The sequence below is a fragment of the Plectropomus leopardus genome, chromosome 4 (assembly GCF_008729295.1).
Source record: "Plectropomus leopardus isolate mb chromosome 4, YSFRI_Pleo_2.0, whole genome shotgun sequence".
NCBI lineage: Eukaryota > Metazoa > Chordata > Actinopteri > Perciformes > Serranidae > Plectropomus > Plectropomus leopardus.
This window is the reverse complement of record NC_056466.1, coordinates 30,980,601-31,003,407: the sequence shown is the minus strand read 5'-3', so window position 1 is coordinate 31,003,407 and position 22,807 is coordinate 30,980,601. Positions and strand designations below refer to the sequence as shown.

The window sequence follows — 22,807 nt, the reverse complement described above, 5'->3', positions numbered from 1 at the left end:
CGAAATATGCATTAGAAACTCTGTGTCTTAAATAACCCTGACCTAGTATGTCCGTCAAAGGCACTACTGCAAGTATTGTGAAATATATCTATGAAGATGTCAACACCTCCAGAGCTCAGGGAGGAAACATGTAAACCACATAACATGACGCCATAGAAAAAAAACACAAAAGAAAATGTTCCACTTGACTGGCCGTTCAGCACGTTCATGCTTCCTTTCAGAGAAAAGTGCGCAGATTGCATCTGTGCAACTCTAGGCCATCGTCACACATGGACGGACTGCACATTTTTCTGCTCATGCTCTTAGGTAACAATTCTGATGACAAATTCGGATGATTTAATCAAACTTGTTATTATCTGTTTTGAGAATAATTTCCACATTCTCGTTGTCATTGTGTTGAGCAGGAACCCGCACCTGCTGTAATCTACTCTGTTGTATTCCAGGAGCTGTTTCTTGCACACATGATTCAGATTCTGGATCAGTGTTGGAGGTGACGGTCAGACCAGGAGACAACGTGGCTCTCTACTGTGACTGCCAATTAGTAGTTGGATTTCAAATAGTGTGGTACAGGAAGTGCTCTCATGAGAACCAGCCACCTCTGGCTCTTAAAATAATGAAGAACTCATTCATGACCATCATGGATGGCGATGACCCGCTAAGAATTTTACCTCGTTTTCATTTTGTGAGAAACTATTCTTCTGAATCCTATGACCTGACGATTATGAACATCACCCATTCGGATGAGGGCCTCTACTACTGTGGACTTGGGCGGAACATGTTGGATGATAGCGAATACATTGCATACAAATCTGTTAACAGAGATGGAAAAAGCACAACAAGGATCCTCGTCAGTAAGCATTTAGGCCTGACTTCTCTTTCTATGTTAATCTTCAGAATGCAATTGATTTAATATTTGACTAATCACGACTACACTGTACAAACTGTGCATTTTTTCTTTAATTCAAAAGTTTGTGAGTGATGGTGATGTTAAGTCCAGTGTACAAAATTGCTCATACTGTATGAGGAAAAGGGCCATAGCATGATAAACATGTTTTAAAGTTGAATCCATAGTTATGCAGGCACTATTCTTAAATTAAATACATGAAGTTACAAGAGATTCCTAACAATGTCAAAGAGACCTCTTGGCTTTGGAGAGTGTTTTTTTTTAAAGTGCAGCAATTTATCTTTGTATGAATTCTCAGTTTTTATGCATTCGAGCCTCCAACAGCAAAGACCAGAGGCATTATGCTTTCAGTGGTCTGTTCCATACCTAGCAATGCGATATCTCAAGAGCACCTTGAGGGAATTTCTTCAAATTTGGCACAAATATCCACTCGGAGTCAATGGTGAACAGGTTAGATTTTAGTGGTCATAGGTCAAAGGTCAATGTCACTGTCACTGTGACCTCCTCTGTCTCATTCTTTTGAACACAATAGAACAGCTCAAGGGGATTTCTACAAATTTAGCACAAATGTTTACTTTTACTAGAGAATAAACTCATAGGATTTTAAAGGTCAAAGATGTGGCCTGCTGCCAACATAAAATCACTCACCAATGATTCATGTTTTAACTAGAGATACTATTTTTATATTGGATAAACTTTAGGATGGAACTGAGCTGGAAAACAACTGTTAGTGAGGACTAAGATGAACGTAAAGCATTTTATTATCATACTGGTGATGCAGATTTTTTTTGTTTTACTGGCTGCAGAATTAAGGCAAACCAAAAAAAAAAAACAAGTAAAACTGCAATCCACATTTGTTTTTATTTATTTTACCAGATTCCAGCCCTGACTCCAGTGGGTACATCTACAACCCTGTGTTTGTTGAGCACTGGATGACGGTGTTTGCACCAGCCTTCACTATTCTCTCCTCTTTCGTCTCCTTTATTTTGGTTTATTGCTTCTGTCAGAAAACAGGTACCTACTGTTATCTCACAATTTTCTCTAGTTTTATTTCAAAACAAATGATCTTAACACTGTTATTTAAACAATTAGGGAACCTGCCATTATTGTACATCACCATATTTGCAAAGGTGTAGGTGGGTGCTACTTTGTAGTAATGCTGAATTCATTTTTTGCAGATAAAGAGCCTCAAATTCTCCAGAAAGGACTAGACACCAGGGGACTGACAAGATGGGATCAGGTAATTAACAGCAGGAATTTAGGAATTCCAACACAAGTCTTTATCTCACACTTTTAGCAGCTATCTCGTAGTCTTTGTCTTACTGTACTGCAGTCACAAATCTCAAGATATTTCTGCACAACAACTGAAGCTACATAATAAATAGCCAATGTCAATTTGTCTCCCAGGATGAAGATGTGTATTTGACACGAGTTGTGTTCTGGGCTACGGATGGACAAACATAAACAGTACAAGCACAACTGTTTTTATGCAAGCAGAGACTGAGACAGAGAATAGAATGAAATGAGTTTAAATCCAAAAGGTTCAAATTAAGGGTCCACAGTTTGAGATGTCATTTCTGCTTGTTTTTGCAGCCCTGTCGCCAGGAGAAAATGTTAGCACTGTATGTTTTTGTAAACCCTGGATATGTTACATTTGTACATGTTTACAGTGTACAGTGTATGTTTACATACACTGCATTAAAAAGATGGACAACATGATACCCCCTGAGAAGTGAAGCCAAAACATTTCGATCATCCCCGGTGACTGGCCGCATCATAGGTCATAAAGCTCCGCCCCCTCCATGTTAGCAGATTGGACATGGGCCAAATTAAAAACTCAAAGTACACATCAAAAAAATATTTCCTAAAGATGGTCTCTTTCATCTGAGGTAGCTCCTAAAACCCTGATGTACGTTCAGCGGCGTAAGTTAGTAACGTCAGGTTATTTTGATGAAGTACACATGCACACACAATTATGTGTATATATACAGTACCAGCCATGTGTTGGATTTTACAGTAGGTATGTTTTACCTCGGCTATTGTATTTGCAGAATACAGAGGTCAAAGAGAAAGTGACCAGAAGCATGGATGGTGCTGTGACAGTCAAAGTTCACAATCGTGAGAACAAGCACCTGAGAGCAGAGCAGCTGAATATTTCACTGTGAATATTTCACTCCACTGCTGAGATGACTGTGGACTTTTTCTGGCATTTTTAATACAACAACATCACGACAACTGCACTTCACGACATAAAGACATGAGATTTTAGAAAATAAGAGAGATGAAAGCTACAATACTTATGACCAAACAAAACAATGCCCCGAAAAAAACAGCAGCACGCCCACTGTTTACCCACAAAAGTACACACACACACAATGAAACAGGTGCTCAGCGGCAACCTGACTCCCAAAATGTAACAACCTTTAAAACAGGGCACGGCGGCCCGACAGATACCCCAAATCCGCTTGAAAAGACATTGAATGGTTCTGTCTCTGACTGGTTAGGCCTGCAACCGTAAACATGTAAATGGTCATCTGCTATGTTAGGAATATCTACCAGCCCAGCTAGCAATTTTTGGTTCTAAAAACATTCTGAGAATGTACAATGCAATGATTGAGTAATGTTTTCAACAGCAAGTTCTCTTAAGTTCCTTGAATGTTCTTTTTAAAGTTATGGTAGTATTCTCTATAAACATTTTAAAAAATGTTTACATTTCACATTACATTATATTTTCCTTTCTTTAAAAAAAAAAAAAAGCTTCTGTAATCTCAGGCCTCAATAACAAGTTCTGAATGTTGCTTTGAAAATGTTCTTCCTTTGTTCTCAGGTAACATTGTGGGAACATTTTATAAAATAGCTTTTTATGATCTATTACCTGTCAGCATCACCAAAACATCCTCAGAATGTTGCAGTTGTAACATTAGCCCAGGTCTTAGTCATTGTTTGAAATGTTAAAAGGTTATTTAAACATTAGATTAAAAGGTTTTCTTGAAACAGAATTGAAACTTGACATTAGTCAGTGTTGTGAAAACGTTCCCCTCCAGCTGGGTCGGCTATTAGATAGCTTTCCATAATAATTCATAGGCTAGCAATCCACCTAGTATTGACATTAATTTATTAGCAGCCCTTCGACTAAGCCTACATATTATTTGTATGCCTTGTCTTAAAATTTACATTTAAGGGAACAGCTAAACGTTACACTTGCATCGTTTATTAGTTAATAGTAATATGCCGCAAATGATTATACTTTTTGCTTTTTAATTTAATGATTTTTTTTTTTTACTCCGCCGACGCAAATAGGTCCACAACTTCTGGAAGTAATAGCTGTTGTCTTATAACACAAACTTTTTCATGCCTACTGGCGTGCCACTCTGTGATAGTTAGGTCTACGTGTTATGCGTGTTTCCAGTGAAATAGGAGTCTGTTAACTGTGGCAGACTTGTTGTATGTCGTGTGTCTCTTTTGAATTGCCTCACCTGCTCATTAACTGCAGTCTCCGCCATCTGTCGCTGCCTCACCCAGCTGAGGAAACAGTGGCTCCTGTTGCCAATGAAGGGAAAGAGTAGGTCAGCCTTACAGTTCCCTGTTGGGCGAACAGCCGTCAAACACCTCCTGCCGTGTTTTAAAGGGTCCTCCTCTCCGCGCATGTTCCTAACATAGTTGTGCGGAGTCTTGAAGCACCCCGTGGGGTTAGCAAGCTAGCTAAACTGAGGCAGCTAAGCTAAAAACAACAGCACGGCTAACGGCTCCACAAATCCGCAGAAAAGCCCTCACAGCAGGCTGATGAATGTTGATGAACGCCGCTGCCACCATTGTAACCCAGCGTCCTGGGTTCGCCTAACTGGACAACTAATAAAACAACAAACGGGACACGGCGAGATAGCTCCAACAGCAACCACCTTTAAGTTTCCTTGAAATTCCCACACATTCTTGAGTCCGAAAAGAGTACAAGTCCCCCGTCCACTACCTCCATTCCTGCCATAGGGCAACTCCTGAGGGACGCACGAGAGGCCTCCAGAACAATTAGACAACTACCGACCGCTAATGTAGGCCTAATTACCAGCTTTGAACAGCTGTAAAGCGGACTGATACATGAAGAGTTAAAAGTCTCACGGGCGTTGTATTGAATATCAGCAGTAATTAAAAGCGCTTTGCAGTAAGGGAATGCCTCTCGACCAATCAAATTGCTTGGTCGGAACTAGTGCACTAGAATAAACAGCTGGTAAATATAAATAACTGTTGTATGATGAGCAACAGCATACACTTTTAAATGATGCAGTGTAAGAGATGACTCTGACAGCTGCCGTCAAAGGGGCTGGTTGATGGTGCCAAGCTACAGACCACTGTTTGAGACAAACAACAAGCTGGTTAGTTTATAGCAATTCATCACTGTGTCCTCCAGCCACCTCTCTTTTTTAAGTGATGATTGTTTGTTTGTTTTTTTTTTACTGAGACATCACTACATTCTCAGTCAGGATCGTGCTGCCACAACCAGGTATTTTAGGCCAAAATGTGACCTATCTATAACAGAGTTAGCAAGCATATGATTTGGGGCCAATATTTTTTCATTCGCTTCTGTTGTTTCTAAATTACACAGCATGGATGGTTAAAGCACAGTTTATTCTGTGTTTATTCTCATAACATCTTGGTACAAAACATCCATGCAGTTCTAGCCAGCATATCGTCAGTGTTACACTTAAATTGGTCCCCGTAACAGCAAACTTGTATGAACAACAATCATGTTACAATAATTGTTAGTCTGACTGGATTTGAGTCTATGTACAACAGTAACAGTAATTTCAAGCAATGAGATGAGAGCATGCTGCTGTGTGGTCACATTTATTTTTTTAATAAATGAGAGCAGCACAGTTTCTGAACAACAGCACAAAGACCCACAGCATGTCAGTAGGAAAAAATTTGTTGACTCTTAATTATTTTGTCCCACAACCAACACTGGAAAGAATGATGCGTGTGAATGCCTTACTAACTGTTGGTGAAATCTGGTATCAGATCATTTGCTGCGTCTATTGTGAATTGATTGCTAAAACTGTGTTGTTAGTTTTAAAAAAAGCTACAAGACAATACAAGGTGCACAATGAAGTTAACCTCAACCACATTATGTAGTCCATGTGACCAGTGAAGTTTTACAGGAAACCCACAGTAACAAACAGCCCCTCATACACCTGCAGAGCTTAACATGCAGACAGACTGAAGCTGCATATCAGCTGCCTGCTGAAAGTGTTGGTAAATCAGTAAATTGCGTCTTAGATACTGAGAGCACAGATTGCTGCTGCCATTTTTCACAAGTTGCAGTTAAAGATCTTTTTTCATGCACTCATTAGATGTATTTCTTTCAATATGTGGTCACAGATTTTCACAGAATTCAAGTTTTTTTTTTCTCAAGATAATCCATCCACCACACTGGTGTGCCATATCAAGATGCTGATTAAACGTCATCAGTATGACACAGGTGTGGCCTTTCATTATCACAATGAAAGGCCACTCTAAAATGCAAGGTCTGATCACACAAAACAATGCCCCAGAAAGAAAGATTAAACAGATTTAATAATTAATTTATCTCTGTGTCGCTAAAACTTTTAAATAGTGCCAGATATTGGAAAAAAAAGAGTAAGGGATTTTTGGGGGTAGAGCAATTTTTCTTTGTTTTTATAATCATTGCTGATGTGTTTTAGAAGCCTGTGTTTTCTTTTGTATGTATGTACCTTTGTATGTATTTTTTTTTGTATGTGGAATATTGTCTTTATGGCTGCAACATAACAGACACATTTCCCACTCTGTGACACAATAAAGGTACCCTGGGATCTTAAATCAGTTCACTGGAATTAAAAAAAAAATGTTTTGGATTGTTGACCACACTTCTGACCTCTAGTGGAGATAATGAGTGAAAATAAATAAATAGATAAATGAAAAGAATTTTAAAAAGAGGCTACCAGAAGAGATTTTGCCCTGAGTTGTTCTCAACAGTTTTTTTCTGTCACTCATTTGGCGAAGTGTGCTAAATATTTAATTGTCATTTGAATGTATTGTATCATGCTGACAATAATAATAAACCCATTCTGTCAATGTTTAGGTTCTTTATTGTAGAACAGTGCACAATATTTCCAATGTTCACCTCTTTGTTTATTCCCTCTATCATCACTTATTAATAAATCATCAGATAAGCCTATGACATATTACATTCACATTACAGTTATCCAAGACAAGAAAGGGGAACAAGATTTATATATTCCTCAGACTTGAAGTGAACAAAAAAAAATCCAATGAGCAACTAACTTTCAAATCAATTAAAACTAATTTCTGATTTTTTAAAATTCAAATAAACCCACCTCCCTGTAAACAAGAAAATAAACATAAATAAAATAAACAATTTAAGCATTCAAAATATGCATGTAAATGCATTCATTAAAAAAAACCCACAGTGAGCAAGCAAACTATTCATAGGTCTTTATCAAATAAAAGCAACATTTTCAGCATTAAGTTAACATTTTCAATTCAGATCTGGGTTGTCCCCGGCCAATCCACAGGATCAGCATCAAGACAGATGCTTTTTAAAGTGGGTCAGTATTGGCTATGTTAAGGTTGATCCTTTTCCAAAAAGCAAACAATAAATTAAAAGTCGTCAGCAATTTTAATTATGGCCAATGTGCATCAGGGACCAATGCAATAATTTAAAAAAAAAAAACTCATTTTGTATTTAGTTCAGCGATATTTGCAGGGGAACCACACCTTGAAAGTGCAGATGTTGACTGAAAATGGCATTTGAACCTAACTACAAAAAAGTAACAACAACAAACAAACAACAAAACTGAGGCTGTCTAAACCTTGTCAAAGGCTTCCTGCACAAACAGTTTAGCACTAACACATCTCTTTCCGTTTGTATAACATTATTGGACGATCTATACAAAATATAATTCAAAAGCAATAAAAGGATTTATTTTTTGTTATAAAATGTATTATTCATTGCTGTAGACATATACAGCTGTCAAACATATTTAAGACCCCTGGTAATTTGTTCCTAAGTAAATCCTGAGTAGCAATAAATAGTAAAGACTAAAAAAGCAACAATCAAATGTGAAGAGATAAACATCCTTAGACATTATTTATTAAAAGTCTATATCTAAAAAGAATTATCTGCTTTATCAAGACTGTAACATTGGCATTTAATATTCTGGTAATCAAACCATTCTTAAACTGTCATCAAATACTGATTCAAACATTGCTAAATCTGGATTGATGCATGGAAATATGTTACACTATATTTTTCAAACTTAGATGCTCCGATTTCAAATGAATTATAAGAACGTGTAGAAAAACCAAACAGATATAGAATCCAGCTTTCATAATGACATCACTAAATAAAACAAAATGTTTGCATGGAAACAGAAGCATCCATTTTCTAATGCAGTAAATGCCTTAAATTGAGGTTTAAATTGAATTCAAGCATTGCCTCTGTTACACAGAAGAGCAGCATCAGTTTAAACATCATTTAATCTTTCAACTATAGGCAAAGCCTCAAAAAAATGCATCTAAAATCATATATGGTGTGAACCATATGTCTACATAAGACTTAATAAGAGAAAAGAAAAAAGCTTTCCTAGCAATAAATCTTCAATGAGATTGTGAAACTCCAATTTCTAATTCAATAAAATGTTAACAAATAGAAAAAAAGAAAAACTTTTTAAGCTGATCGTCAGAGTTTCTGAAGACCACTTTGAGGCTTTTCTGGAGATGTCTCATTTTTCTTTTTAAAAAGATTTTTTAACCTTAAGGATTTTTTGTTCTTTTCCTTATGCTTGTTCTTCTCATCTCCAGTCTCAGAGGGTAATGCAGGAGATGGGATGGAAGCCCTTGGTGGTGGCACTGGTGGCTCTGTCTCTGTTAGCAGTCTGCCCTGAGGCAGGTTGGGTGTTGAAGAAGAGAGGCTGGTTGGGGTAATGGCCATGGAGTTGCAGGACTTCTCAAGGATCCCATCATACACAAGCTGGCTCAGCGGGCCAGTGGAAAGGTCTGATGACGACTTCCATGGTACCTGGGAGGTTATCATAAGGTCTGGCTGTCCAATTCGACCTGTAGATGAACTTGATTCGGATGCTCCCAGCTCCTCCCTCAGTATTGATTGTTTAGGTATTTCCATTGGAACATCAACTCTATCCCTGGAGATTTTTCCTGTGGGAGTGTCTATGAAAGAGTCAGTGTCATCTCTTGGCACTATTGGTATCCTCCTTCTGAGAGAACCAGAAGACAACTCATGCTCTTCTCTCATTATCCTCCTACTTGTTGATGGTTCTAAACCATACTCTTGCTTCTCTGGAGAGGACGAGGCATCCATAAGTGCTTCAAATTTCTCTCTGGGTAGCATCTTTATGGAAGCAGTATCTGAACAATACTCCAGCTCATCTTTAGATATCTTTCTTGGTGGTGTTCTAGCTGCATCAACCATTTTGTCCTTTGCTGAAGCCCTCACAGAGGAATCAAGCTGGAATTCTCCTTTATTCCGTGGAAGCATTCTAGAGCCACTGTCAAAGGACGTTCCCAATGAATCTCTTGCAAACTTTCTGGATACTGAGTTATATGGACGTTCAACATCATCTCGTATCATCTTTCTTGAGGCACTGTCAATTGAAGCCCCCATCATATCTTTTGATATTTTCCTATATGCCACATCTGTTGTCTCCTCTAATTCATTCCAAAGAACCTTTCTTACATCCAGAGATATATCGCTTCTTTCTCTGTATACATTCCTCAAAGCAGTGTTCATCAAATCACCTTTTGTATCTCTCTCTACTTTCCTGATTGGAAATTCCGCTTCCAACTCATTAGAAAGCTCCTTTCTAACTTCAACATCCATGGGAACTTCACTCCTGTCTCTGGATATCTTCCTTGATGTAGCTTCAATCAAAGACTCATCTTTGGATATCTTCAAAGAAGGGGTTTCTGAAGAAGTATCCAACGCTGTGTCTTTTGCCATCTTTTTGCTGGAAACATCTAATGAAGCTTCAAGCTCTTCTAAAGACACTTTACGAACTGGAGATTCAACAACTGCTTCCACTTCTTTACTCAGAGGCTTTGTAATGGAGCCGTCTGAAAGCAGCTCAGTTTCATCATGACAGAGCTTTTGAGAAGTGTCAACAGTGGGACTAGGGAACATTTTGCTGTGAGGAGGTGAAGCCATATATTCTGAGTCTGAGTACGTCTCTTGTGAGTCTCTATTAGTGGGAGAAAAATGAAAAAGAATAAGTTAAAGAAAGGACAGGGGGAGGGGGAATAAAAAATTAAGCAAAGATTGTATCAACACAAGTGTTGCTGATACACAGTGGTGTAGAATGAGCAGTGTGTAAAAACAAATTAGCCTCCAAAAGTTATGGACAAGAAGACGTACTGTTTCTTTAGAGTTTTCAGGAAGAGCCCCTCTTCTTCACAAGGATATGGGGCTCGGATGGGGATAAGAAGATCTGGATCTGGGGAGATCATGGCAGCCGGTGGCTGAGTGATCACACCGTGACGACGTGACCGACATACGGTGGATCCCTGTGTCCGAGGAGAGCGCTTCAGTGTTGGAACTGGAACTGGAGGAAGGCCAAGATGAACCAGTCAGTGAAACTGATCCATAACAGAAGACAGCTGCGTAGCAATGAATATGTACTGACCTCAAAGCACGATTTATTCACACATCTTTGTAAACCCAGTGGCTAACAGGACAATAAATTCACACAATTTAACACTGACTACTAGCTCATAACTATCTGCAAACCATGCTACTTGGGAGGTTCATTCACAGGGTTCCTGTTTGTCATTTGTCTCACTAAACACGTTTGCTGAATTTGCAGCTTTGCCCTTCACCGTCACCTGATCTGAAGACTTTGTGGAAACTAATAATTATCCAAATAAAATATCAAAAAGTCATCATTCCTGTTATTTACCTTGCATCTGTGGTAAGATTGGAGACTCCTCTAACAGATCCTCTATAGATCCATGGATGGAGCTATGGCATGAACAAGATGGCTGGGACACTCTGGACAACCCCAGGGGAACTGAGTCTGAGTAGAGCTGAGCAGTGAGGTTTGATAGACCAGGGTTCCTAATGATGGGGAAGCCACAGATGCGCTCAATCTGCTGCCAGCGATGGAGGCGTTCCCGTAGACAGGCTGTTACTTCAGACAAGGCGTTCCTATGGGAGGTACAAAGACCTTTGTAACCTATGTTCTGCATTTATTGTTATAGACACAAACAAAACTTGCACTGGTACTTGTGTGACTTACTTTGCCTCCAGGATTTTGTGGTCAACTTGGTCTAGAGAGGAGCTGTGGGCGACATGGAGAGTCCCAAATACAGAACTCCTTTTTTTCTTGATTCTCTCTGCCTGCAAGGGAGTACAAGTGAAGGTAAATTGATAGGTATGTAGTTAAGTTTTAAAGAATTCTAAAAATGTAGATGTCCTTTACATATTTTGCATACACTTGTGTACATATCTCGTGCAGTTACTAAGAGCCGTGGGTTTTTCATGTGCGTCCCCGTTTTTCATGTGTTACCTCTTCCTTGGCGGTGGCAAGCTGTAGTTCTGCACTCTGCTTCTTGACATTATAGTACTGGACCTCTACCTCATGTGTCAATTGCAACCACAGCTGGAGACCCTCTGAGGCAGTCCAGCTAGCCATCATGTCCTTCTCCGCCTGCTTCAATGCTCCACGGACCTGAGGGGATGGCATCAGGCAATTGTCAAAGATTAGTACGTAAAAGAATTCTTTAAAACTGCAGTTAAGCCTACATTCTCTCCATCAAATCATTTCAACTATAACAAAAATGATAAGCATCTGGTGCAGCAGTTCTTTAGCTATGTTTCTACCTGCACTAGCTCTTCCTCCGCATATCGGAGGCGGCTGAGCTCGCTGACAGCTCCCTGCCTTAGCTCTTGCAGGCGGTAAGCCTCCTCCTGCGCCCCCATGATCTCATCCCTCATCTTCTCCTCCAGGCTCTGTTTCTCCTCTGCGACATTGCGTTTTTCTTCCTGTGCTCGCTCCAGTCTGAGAAAGCAAATTTTTTTTAGTGCAATCAAGCAAAACAAAGTCGATTCAGAAATGTTCACTAGACATTGATAGGGGAATACTCACTGTTCCTGCAGATCTATGAGGCTCTGTTCAGCCCTCTGCAGACTTTCTAAATCTTTCATCATCCTGGCTATGTGAAGTTTGCTGGCTTTGTTCTGGGCCTGGGCGAACCAGCAGCCTCCAACTCCCATTACCACTGACACAATAAGCAGCAGGTCCTTCATGTAGTTATGAGGGGGGCCTATGGTGGAATGGATGGTTGGTTTATGATAATTAGTGATGAACGTATCATAATCGCATCACAGGCGATGGGATAGTAAAGACTTGAGTGACACATTAAGTTAACAGCATGGAGAAAACCAATCATACCCTTAAAGATACTGCTAAACTAACAACTTTAATATTTCCATGGACACGTTTTAGTCCTCTGAAGCTGTAGTTGGTATATTTTATGAAAATATGTTTTTTGTCATATTTTTGAAACTTTACAATATCCTGACAGAAAAAGACAAATAATCTGTGAAAAAATAACAGCCCTCCTCCTCCTGCTAATGCTTCTAATTGCATTTGCAAGAATCCTCCACGCCTGAATGGAAACAGCTGATCAGGGCCTACACAGCTGTCAATCATGTCAATTACTGCTTTGAACTGCGGTCAAACTGCCAAACTAGGCAGCTTTGATCAAATATAAACCAAGACTTTGTTACGGCATTGTCTTTTTCTTCCTTAGGTATTTTAAGAATCATATTTCAGCGTTGTGTTTAGCTGTATAGGGCAAAATTTGACTGATGGGCAGTGCTTGGTTTTGTTTGACTGCTTACAACATGGTAGCCATGTCAAAAACTCACATTTTACAGCTAAACAGTACACTAAAACACGTTTCTGGAAACATTTGGGGCAAGAAAATGGCAATGGCAGTCCATAAGCAGTGACTGGCAGATGTGTTAGACTCTTTGGCTTTGATGGGTTGGTTTTTTATTCATAGTGGATTCTTGCATATGCCAACAGGAGCAGGAGACAGAGAAACATGATTTTTTTTCTCCTGTACAACTTTTGGGATATAGTTACACTCTCAGCAAATATGAAAAAAATATGTTTTTATAAAGTTGCTAACTGTAGATTTGAAACCCCTGCTCACAAATCCACACAGGTGTTTTCACTTTGTGTGCCTGGTTAAACGTCCCCTCAAGACTGCGTTTATGCAGTAGAAAAACCACAGCTGCTCCTAATGACGTTAACGATGGCTGTGTTCTATTCAAATGTCTCAGTTAGCCATGACGGTGTGACAGTGAGCCAGCATGCACAACACCAGGAACCAAAAGCCAAAGCAGTTAAATGGAATTCCCCACCACTGATTTTATTACTTTCACCTGTGCTTTTCCTACTGTGACACATACCAGTGTGCTTGTTGAGTACCATCACTCCCCTCTGCCATTGTGACTCCAAGGTGACAGCTGAGACAAAACCACTAACATTTTTTTTTTAATTTGGTAACATTTAAGTTGCCAGTTGATTAGCAAATTTAAGCAAAATTTGTGGACTGACTGTTCCATTAGTTCTTCCATTCCATCCATTTTTTTAACGGAAGAATTAAGAAATTACCAGAGCTTTCTTAGAGAATTAGTACAATAGAAGCATGACAGTAATTGTCTTTAAACACTGTAAAAGTCTGAGGAAACTGCAGAGTCGGTATGCAAGCTAAAGAGGCAAATAGGCTAAAGAGCCATAAGAGTAGGGAGAGGGAACTGTGTGAGGACTTCTTACGTGTAGGCGGTCCAAACAGGACAACATCCAGGGCTTTGATGTTTAGCTTCTGTTTGTCTCTCTGGTCCTGAACCCTCAGATGGCCACTCAGGAATGAAGGCTCATTGGCTGCAATCCTGCATACAGATGTCAGAGTTCAGTGTGTTATATTATGACTCTTGACAACTCTTTTTACAGTAACTTGCTTGGACAACAGTGCGCTGGAAACTGCTGCTGTGTCTGAAATTGGATACTTCTGTACTTACGCTGCTATTTTGAGTGCATTAGTGTATTGACACTGAGAAGTATGGCAAAATGTAGTGTACCTGAGTACCGGGATGGTGTGCTCAAAATGGTTAAAAAGTTGTGTGGAACATTGGACACTTGGATACAAAAGTATTTTTCACTACCAAGATAATCATACCATTGTCCAATGAAATTCATCAGTTTGTGTTAATTTGGGTTAATTATTAAATAATAATGCAAACGATATTGTAAATGCTGATGTGGATTATGAGATGATAAGCCCCGTGGGCACAGATATGCAAATGACCTCACCAACTCCCTCTACAGAGGAGCAATACATGAAGACTTTGCAGTAGTTTTGCCTCTTAATTAATTATTGTCTTGTGTGTCTTTATGCATCTTTTTGTGGTTTTGTATCTGTTTGCTGTGGGTTTGTGTCTCTTTGTGGTCTTTTGGGGGGATCATTTTGTGTCTCTTTGCATATCTTTGAGGGGGTTTGATTCTGTTTTGGTCATTTTTGTCCCTTTGTATACCTTTTGTATCTACTTGTGGTCATTTTGTGTCTCTTCCGGGGATCATTTGGTTTCTGTTTGTAGACATTATGTGTATCTTTGAGATCACTTTGTGTCTTTTCTGGTCGTTTTTGTCTCTGTAGTCATTTTGTGTCTCTTTGAGGTGATTTTGTCCCTTTTTTTCTTTGTATACATTTTGTTTGTTTGTTTGTTTGTTTATAGTCATTTTGTGTCTCTTTTAGGTCATTTGGAGTCAGTTTGTACTCATTTGTGTCTTTGCACACTGCTCAAATATGTTCATAGTGTATGCACTGTACTATGTATAAGTATCCAGTTTGAGACACAGCATCTAGCTGACTATGGCGTTGTCATTGATTATCCTCACCTGGGGAGTGTGTTTCCATTGACCTTAAAGTCCTTAAAGTTCCTCTCATACTGGGGCAACTCAACAAATTCCTTCAGCCAGCGAAGCACATCATCTTGAGTCCAATTATGCACTGAGAAGAGTAACAAGGAAAGATGAAAAAATAAGACAAAAAAAAGTAAAGCTGTATACAAATTCTCTCTCTCTCTCTTTTTCTCTCTCTCTCTCTCTCTCACACACACACACACACACACACACGCACACACACACACACACACACACACACACACACCTTCAGATGACTTCCAGCCCCTCCAGAGCTCCTCAACTGTGATGTGTTGGTCCTCTCTGTGCAGGTGGCTGTGTTTGTTGGTCTGCTGCTGCTTCATGTCCTCAATGATAAACTGCAAAGAATGTGAAAATAAGGCTTTTTTTTCAGGTGCAACTTTACAGAGCAAAGTTAGGGGTTCACCAAACACATATCTTTTACTAAGAACAACCTCCTCTGTCCAAAATAAGTTAGTTGAGTATTGCAGTGCTTTATGGACTTGGATTTCAATCTAGGAATAAGGAGTGGGTGTTTGGAGACTGTTTTTATTTAGAATGCATGCAAGAAGTATTGCGTGTATTGCAAACTCAAGTGTGTGTGCGTGCGCGTGCTGTCTTGGAATGTGTCCTTGGCTGTAAATGGAGGCTTCATATGATGGCGAGAGGAATGTTGGGGCTGTGGTCTGATGAGCCCACCCCGCACCCCCCTCCCTGGCCTCTCCATGGTAACGGCAACCCGAGCCCCTGGATACTGTATCGCTAAACTGCATTCTGGAGGGCAAAGGCATTCTAGAATTCTCATTTTACTACCAAAGTCACATATAACTAGAGACTCACATTCTCCTTGGACAAAATATTCATTCTTGACAACATTTTCATCATCTACGCAAAAAACAAAATCACCAAGTTGCACATGTGTACAAACAAACTTTTACATGCAGTGAATATGTATTTAAACACACATACTAAGTCATATGCAGAGATCATCTGTTTACATGACTGAATGAAAAATATGCCTTGTTTTTGGCACTATGTTGTGTTGAAAAAAGGTGCAATTTGTAGAGAAAGGAGTGCAAACTATGGGAAAAAAGGTGCAATTTGTAGAGAAAGGAGTGCAAATTATGGGAAAAAAGGTGCAATTTGTGGAGGAAAAATGGCAAATTGTGGGTGACAAGGTGCAATTTGTGGGTAAAGGGTGAAATTTTAAGAGAAAAAGTACAATATGTGGGAGGGAACGGTGCAATTTGTTAAGAAAGGTGTGCAGTTTGTGGAGAAAAAGGGTTTGAAAGGAAATTGGTACAAATTCTTGAGAAAAAAGTGTACTATTTGAGGGGGAAGAAGATGTAATTTTGGGGGGAAAAGGTGCAATTTGTGGAAAACAAGGTTCAATTTGAAGGGGAAAAAGGTGCAATTTGTGAAAAAAAGAGGTGCAATTTAATATGGGTCTGCAAAAGGCAACAAATAAATGCATCAACCTTTCCTTTACAACATCATTTTGGAAAATGTATAAGTTTATTTCACCATGAACATGTTTTTTTTCATGCAATTCAGAAATCGAAATAACTGAAGTTTGATCAACTTGAAAGATATTATTTGCAGAATGTATTACACCACTAAGGAAAGCAGTGTGTCTTTCAAATTTGTGTGCGACATCTATAACAAACTGGGTGAAGACAAAAAAAAGCAGGAGTCAGGAAACATTAAGAAGATTTATACTGTTAAGTGTGACCATGAAGGTCACAAGTGTTGCAGTATTCTATTAGTGCAAACCAATTTTGTCACAGAGCCAAAAGCAAAGTTATACCGTTGCTATCCTTGAAGTAGCATTTGACTCTCCCAGCAGCCAGGCCACCTGTTGTTGTACTGCTTTATCCTGTCTGTCTCTTGCAAGAACATACATGTACAGGGATTCATAACAGCTAAGGAACTGGGGTAAACATTTCGCAAAGAGAGAGCTTTGTACCTCCACACTCTCCTCCACCTCGATCCCTCCATCTTGGTCATCGTCCATCATCTGATGGATGCTCCGCAGGGCTTCCAGGCTGTAGCGATCCGCCTCGCTGATACATGGTGGATACACCACCATACAGGGGTCTAAGTCAGGAAAGCAAAGACATTTAAAAAATGATTATTTCACTAAACTCTTGAGATATAAAGACAGATCAACTAATATTCTCAGTACTGAGTGACTGATTAATTTAACTTGAATGCACAATGAATCATTCCGCTTTGTATGAGCAATTAAGATGAAGCATGCAGATTTACTTATTCATTCTTCTTTACTACTGTGCATCAGAGAAGTCTCGTCATCGAGATTTTAACAATAAAAAAGAAATCTACATAAGTCATTGTCCATAATTCCTCTTAAAACACAAAGATTGAGCCAGCCATTATTTATTGCATGTTTATCAAAAATTTAATTATGCAGTGTCTCCTGTTAGGCTAGTGGTTAAGACTTGTGCAATATGGAAGGGCACATAGAGACGTCAGTGTCACCACTGGGATTCTGGAGAGGGACATTACAATTACTCTGCTCCTTCAAATTAAAGCTGTGTGTTTTGTCTTTTTTTCAAGGAAAAAGGGCAACCAGCCTAACTGAAGAACAAGTTATAAAATGTGTAGATACATAACATATAAAAACAGGATTGTTGTAGAATTCAAAATGTATACCAATACCAGTAATACCAGTGTATACCAGTATTAGTCGGTGCACGTCAGATAGTAACATTAACTGTGAAATAAGAAATCAAAGTATATCAGTACGGGATTTCTTAACTCTCATATTGTAATAGTTTTGAACTAGCCTATATACTCCAATAGCATAATAGAATTCCTGAAATTCAGCTATGGCTTTTTGGCTTTAGTATGCCAACATAAGATTTTCAGGGGCCCCATGTGGCCACCCATATGAAAAAATTCTGGAGGCTCCACTGTGCACAACTCATGTTGTTAATTTGAAGAATTGAAGCATTAATAATAGCACGCAGATGCTACTGAACCCAAAGTTTTGTGTATTGCTGTTTGCATAAAAGCCTGTAGGTCATGGCTAGTAAAGCAGACTGCTACAGTTTGAACCACTGTGAACTGGCAACACATATTGCCAGTGACAACACAATAAAGTATGTTTGATTTAACCAAAACAGCTTCAACTGTTTTTAGCCATGAGTTTAAGGCTCAGTCCTTAACTCCAGCACAAAATTAGACAATGTGTTCCTGATGCACTGTACTTGGTCGCATTCTCTAGAGGATTCTCTAGAAAATTGGTCATAGCCAAAACAACTGTTGTAATTAGACTTCAAGTCGTACAGTGTGTTCAGGGCTTATGGGAACTCTAATACAGGAGAAGATGACAAACAGCGTTGCCGCCATACTGAGTCAGAGCCCATTTTTGTCTCTGTGACTGTGTCTTGATGCTCAAAGGAACGTAGGGGTCAAAGGTCTTCTAGTTAGACCCTCTATCAAAACCAGCAGCAGTAACATTAGCCGCTCTTTGCCCAGAATGCAAGGAAGAATAGAGCTATGGGGAAATAAAACTGACGTCTCGAGGAGGAAAAAAAAACTGTGTTCTCGAGTTAATCTCAGAACATTTCTGCAAAACATTGGCAGCAATGGTAGAAATAATAGAATCTTTTTCATATGGTGCAATCCCTTCTGCCCGTGTTCACTGCAAAGGTTTCTAAAGATGCAAAAACCCAAACTGAACATTAGGGGAGAGAATGGCTCAAAATGATCAGTTGTTAAGGACAGATGTGGGACGCTCTTTTCAAGATTATTAAATGGCATGTCGATGAATAATTAAAATTCTTGTCAATCTGGCATTTCACTTGAAATTCTCAGGATTTAAAGATGGGGACCTTTGAGGGTAACTACTTCTGTCAATGAAATGCACTTCTGCTCATTCCCACAGAGATATATACCAAAGTACTGAGCAAAGACATTGATCCATGGTTGTTGATGAAACTTGCATTTCTCAACAGTGAGGAGACCTCTTAGCTGAGTGGGCTATCACATATCAATGGTGTATGCAAAGCCTTCTGAAAAGAGAGTGTGTGTTATCTGTGTCCCTGTAGGACCTCCAGATGACCTGAGTTTAACTCACCAACAAATACTGGAAAAGTGTAGGAGAGTGCTTTCCCAAATGTCTTTTTGGCAGCATTTTTAAGCTTCGCAAAGATTAAAAGAACAAATTCTACCAACAGGTGTTCAGACAATGTGAGCTGTTCTCTCAAACTGAGCTGTCTGTGGAACAATCGCTACTGCTTTAAAGTGAAGCAGCTCACTCTATCGTTTAGAGTTACTTAAATGAACATGGCCTTAAAAAATGTTATCTGGTCAAATCAAAAAAAGAAACAAACAATTAATGCGTTCCAAAACACAAAAAAGGGATTTTTAAAAAAAATATATTTTATGTGCATGTTAATCTTGAGGAAAAAGGTTAAATATCTTGTGGGAACAAGGTATTATCCTGTGCTCACACGTTATTCATCTTATCAGGGAACAAATTATTACCTTGTGGGACAAAATATTATCTTGAGCACACATGTTAATTATCTTGTGGGAACTTATTATCATGTGCACAAGCTAATTATCTTGTGGGAACAATTATTTTGTGGGAACAAGTAATTAGTCTGTGCACACAAATTAATTATCTCAGGGGAACAAGTTATTATCTGCGCACATGTTAATTATATTATGGGAACATGTTAATTATTTTGTGGGACAAGATATCATCTTGAGCTCACAAGTTAATTATTTTGTGGGGTTATTAGTCTGTGCACACAAATTAATTATTATCAAGGAACAATTTAATATCTTGTATGCACATGTAAATGTTTTTGTGGGAACCAATAATTGACTTGTGCACACATGTGAATTACTTTGAGGGAACAAGTTCATTATGTTATACGAAAGTACTGATTATATTACGGGAATAAGTTAGCCTATTATCTTGTGTGCATGAAATAAAAATGAAAGATAAATTGTTTCCACAAGATAAGAACGTATTCACCAAAGATAATTCATTTGTGGCCAAAAGAAAAAAAGTAAAAATGAAAAATAACCTTTTGGAATTTGGGGGGCTCAATATAAATCAATGTAAAATATAAAGATTGTAGTTTTTTATCATTAAATGTATAGCAAACGGTCTGTCATCATCAGTAGTGACATGTGCAAACCAGATTTATGTCCTACCTATAAATAATTGTCCAGTTATTTGCAATGACAGGGCAGATCTGAATACAATGCAAAGACATTATCCAGCACAAGGCTAGAGAAACGATGTCAAACTTCCCTATCGGATGCAGTTCCTCCTGAGTTATACCTGTTGGGTCGAAACCCGCGCTCCCACTGTGGAAAGTGAATCCGTGGAGGTCCCCGGCGCCTTGCGCGGCCGCAAAGAGCGCGGCGGGGAAAACGAGGAGCAACAGAGGGGCCAGAGGCAGCATTTCAGATGGTATATAATCTCACTCAAAATATAGTATTAATTGCAAAAAAAAAAAAAAAAAAAAATCAAAAACACACAGAGTTATCCAAATAAAAGAGGGCTGTGCGTAAAAATACTCCAAAAATGGGTAATGGTATTCCAGTAAAAACAACAACAACAACAACAAAACGGACAGATAATGCGTTTATAAATCCATTCGTGGCCTAAAACAGAGTTTGGATAAACAAGTCCCGAGGCTCAGCCATCATTAATAACATCCAGGGTCAAAAAAAAAGATCTCACCAACTGTTTTTTAAGGGCGCGTGAAAACCCCTTTTTCCCCCTTTTTAAAAAATGTGCAAAGTACCCCAATAATCTCACTCAGGATGCACACAGCCCCTCTGCTCCTCGTGTGCAGTTGGAGTCCGCTTCGGTCTCTTTATGAGGCAGATAGTCGTACTTGGCCAGTTCTTCCCTGTCACCCCTTTCCCAAAAGAGACGTCGAGATGTGACGTCCTTACGCGGCACTGACTGCCTCTCCCCTCGTTCCACCTTTTCTCCGTCTCTCCCTCTCTCTCTCCCTTTCTCTCTCTCTAGCAACAGGGCCCCTGACACTTTATTATGTTTCCTAACAACCCCCAAACCTAGCACACACAAGGGTGTAGCACTGATCCAGTGACCTCAATTTGCAGTTTTTGGATAAGCCAAAAGAACCAGTTAGAATGCATCATACTGATGCGTAAAACCAACAGAAAAGTCCCATTAATCGATTTTTACCAGCCTTTCTGCTTTTTTAGCTTCACCTATGGGTGCAGGATCAATTAAAGCTCCTTAGACCTCCATATGGGAAGTGAGATCAAGACTATCATGCCAGGAGTAGTGAGTCATATGTCACGGCCGGGCTGTCTGGGTCTGACAGTCGTGATTCCTTGTTTGCAGATCTCCGAGCTATGTGAATTGACTTTGTCAATGTTTGCACACCTGTTCACGAGATCTCTAATAGTGTCTATATGTGGCTTGCGACTTATTCATCACGTTCAGGTGCACACAGTATATCTCTGAAAATTGTTGTTTGAAATGTCTAAGGGACACAAACAGACCACATGCACGCACACTCAGACAGTAACAAAGTGTCAGGTTTCATTCCAGCTATTCAGCTCCCTGTTTAAAAATAGTGAGGCAGCTTTGACCTCTACCCTGTGGAGCATGCCCAAGTGGCACATGTCCAATAAGACCTCTGGAGGATCTGAGTATAGAGTATATAATGCATTTTACATGATTCCATTGATGCTGATGAGAGAAAGGATGATAAAAACAAACAAAAAGACTGAAATACTCCACAACAACCGTGACAGTAATGACATGTGACATTCAACTTCAGCATTTTATTCATGACCTTTCATGGCAGATTGATTTACTTATGACAGAGTAATACAGGAGGATAAGGAGATGTCATACAGAAAAGAGCAGTGGCAAACAAAAGGAAGGATATGAGTAAAGAAACAAGAGCAGTGGAAATGCTCGTGAAGCTGCCAATGTGATGACGACATTGAGGTTGATTTCCCATGTTCCCTCACAGTACACCAAATGACAGTGCTAACTTCTATCACAGTGGGCCTTGTTTATAGTAGGCAGGTTTCCATTAACCCTCAATTTGGAAAAATTGAAATTGCCAGTACAATGCACGCCAAATTGGAAACACTTCAATTTTGAAAAAAAAAAAAGCCTACATGTGGGTAGTCCGATACATCGATATTTTGGTGAAGATTCTCAGTCAACCAGCTAAGTGCTATATCATACGCAAGTGAGCTTGCTTGAGTTTCTTGAAGATATTTCACCTCTCGTCTGGGAGGCTTCTTCAGTTTAAAATAACTGAATAACTGAACTAAAGAAGCGTCGCCAGTGAAAGCTGAAACATATCTTTAGTGTACTGAATGACAACTCAAAACCGTAGGCCTACAGTTCAAGATAAACTTTTCAAACGGCGTGATGTGACTGTTCTCTTGTTACTGTGATGCTGCTAAAACTGAGCTAAGTAAGCTATAACTATAACTATTAACTATACACAAACACCACATGTGAAGATCACAAGATAGCAGCCTTATTTTGACCGGCTGTTTTTTTTGCTCTGCTGTCAGTTATGAGTTGCCTTTATTTATAACTGATGACTGTAAATTGCGGTTGTATGGACACAACAGTAGAATGACATTTAAAGGACAAAATGCTGCCCCCCTGTTCGGCAGGACTTACATACTGTACCTTAAAGCAAAGTACTGACACCAAATTGATATAAAACCTCAAATCAAGACACGATGCATCAAACTGTATTCTGAGAGCATAAAAAACAAAAATAATGGAGACTGAACTGTTCAGGAGGTACCACAAAACTGCACCATTGCCAGAAAATAAATTGTTGGAATTGTACATTTCTGGAACCTAAAAACACGTTGCATTTGCACGTTTCATACGCATCATATTAATGTTTCTAAAGTGATGTAATAT

At 39.2% G+C, this 22,807-nt stretch overlaps 2 protein-coding genes across 2 annotated transcripts; one reads left to right on the top strand and one right to left on the bottom strand.

Annotated features, from left to right (window-relative positions):
- The first annotated feature begins 236 nt into the window (after positions 1 to 236).
- On the top strand, positions 237 to 3,449 carry LOC121942603. The gene is made up of 5 exons (XM_042485857.1): positions 237 to 306; positions 444 to 851; positions 1,781 to 1,918; positions 2,083 to 2,144; positions 2,312 to 3,449. Exons 1-5 carry the CDS (start codon positions 270 to 272, stop codon positions 2,366 to 2,368), a joined length of 702 nt encoding a protein of 233 aa, XP_042341791.1. The 5' UTR covers positions 237 to 269; the 3' UTR covers positions 2,369 to 3,449.
- Positions 3,450 to 7,347: 3,898 nt separating this feature from the next.
- stim2a (tromal interaction molecule 2a) lies at positions 7,348 to 20,812 on the bottom strand. The gene is made up of 12 exons (XM_042485663.1): positions 20,204 to 20,812; positions 16,847 to 16,977; positions 15,128 to 15,239; positions 14,857 to 14,968; positions 13,735 to 13,850; positions 12,034 to 12,211; positions 11,769 to 11,946; positions 11,455 to 11,616; positions 11,185 to 11,285; positions 10,846 to 11,093; positions 10,305 to 10,491; positions 7,348 to 10,131 (listed from the first exon to the last, which is right to left on the bottom strand). The coding sequence occupies exons 1-12, from the start codon at positions 20,325 to 20,327 to the stop codon at positions 8,616 to 8,618; spliced, it is 3,165 nt and encodes a 1,054-aa protein (XP_042341597.1). The 5' UTR covers positions 20,328 to 20,812; the 3' UTR covers positions 7,348 to 8,615.
- Positions 20,813 to 22,807: the final 1,995 nt, after the last annotated feature.

Excerpts from the sequence above, each read along its gene's own strand:
- LOC121942603 (XM_042485857.1), top strand. The coding sequence starts at position 270 with ATGGACGGACTGCACATTTTTCTGCTCATGCTCTTAG. Across the intron at positions 307-443 it reads TTTTCTGCTCATGCTCTTAG|GAGCTGTTTCTTGCACACAT; the intron begins GTAACAATTCTG and ends GTTGTATTCCAG. Across the intron at positions 1,919-2,082 it reads TTGCTTCTGTCAGAAAACAG|ATAAAGAGCCTCAAATTCTC; the intron begins GTACCTACTGTT and ends CATTTTTTGCAG.
- stim2a (XM_042485663.1), bottom strand. The coding sequence starts at position 20,327 with ATGCTGCCTCTGGCCCCTCTGTTGCTCCTCGTTTTCCCCGCCGCGCTC. Across the intron at positions 16,978-20,203 it reads CGCGGGTTTCGACCCAACAG|ACCCCTGTATGGTGGTGTAT; the intron begins GTATAACTCAGG and ends TTCCTGACTTAG. Across the intron at positions 10,492-10,845 it reads AATCTTACCACAGATGCAAG|TTCCAGTTCCAACACTGAAG; the intron begins GTAAATAACAGG and ends GCCTTCCTCCAG.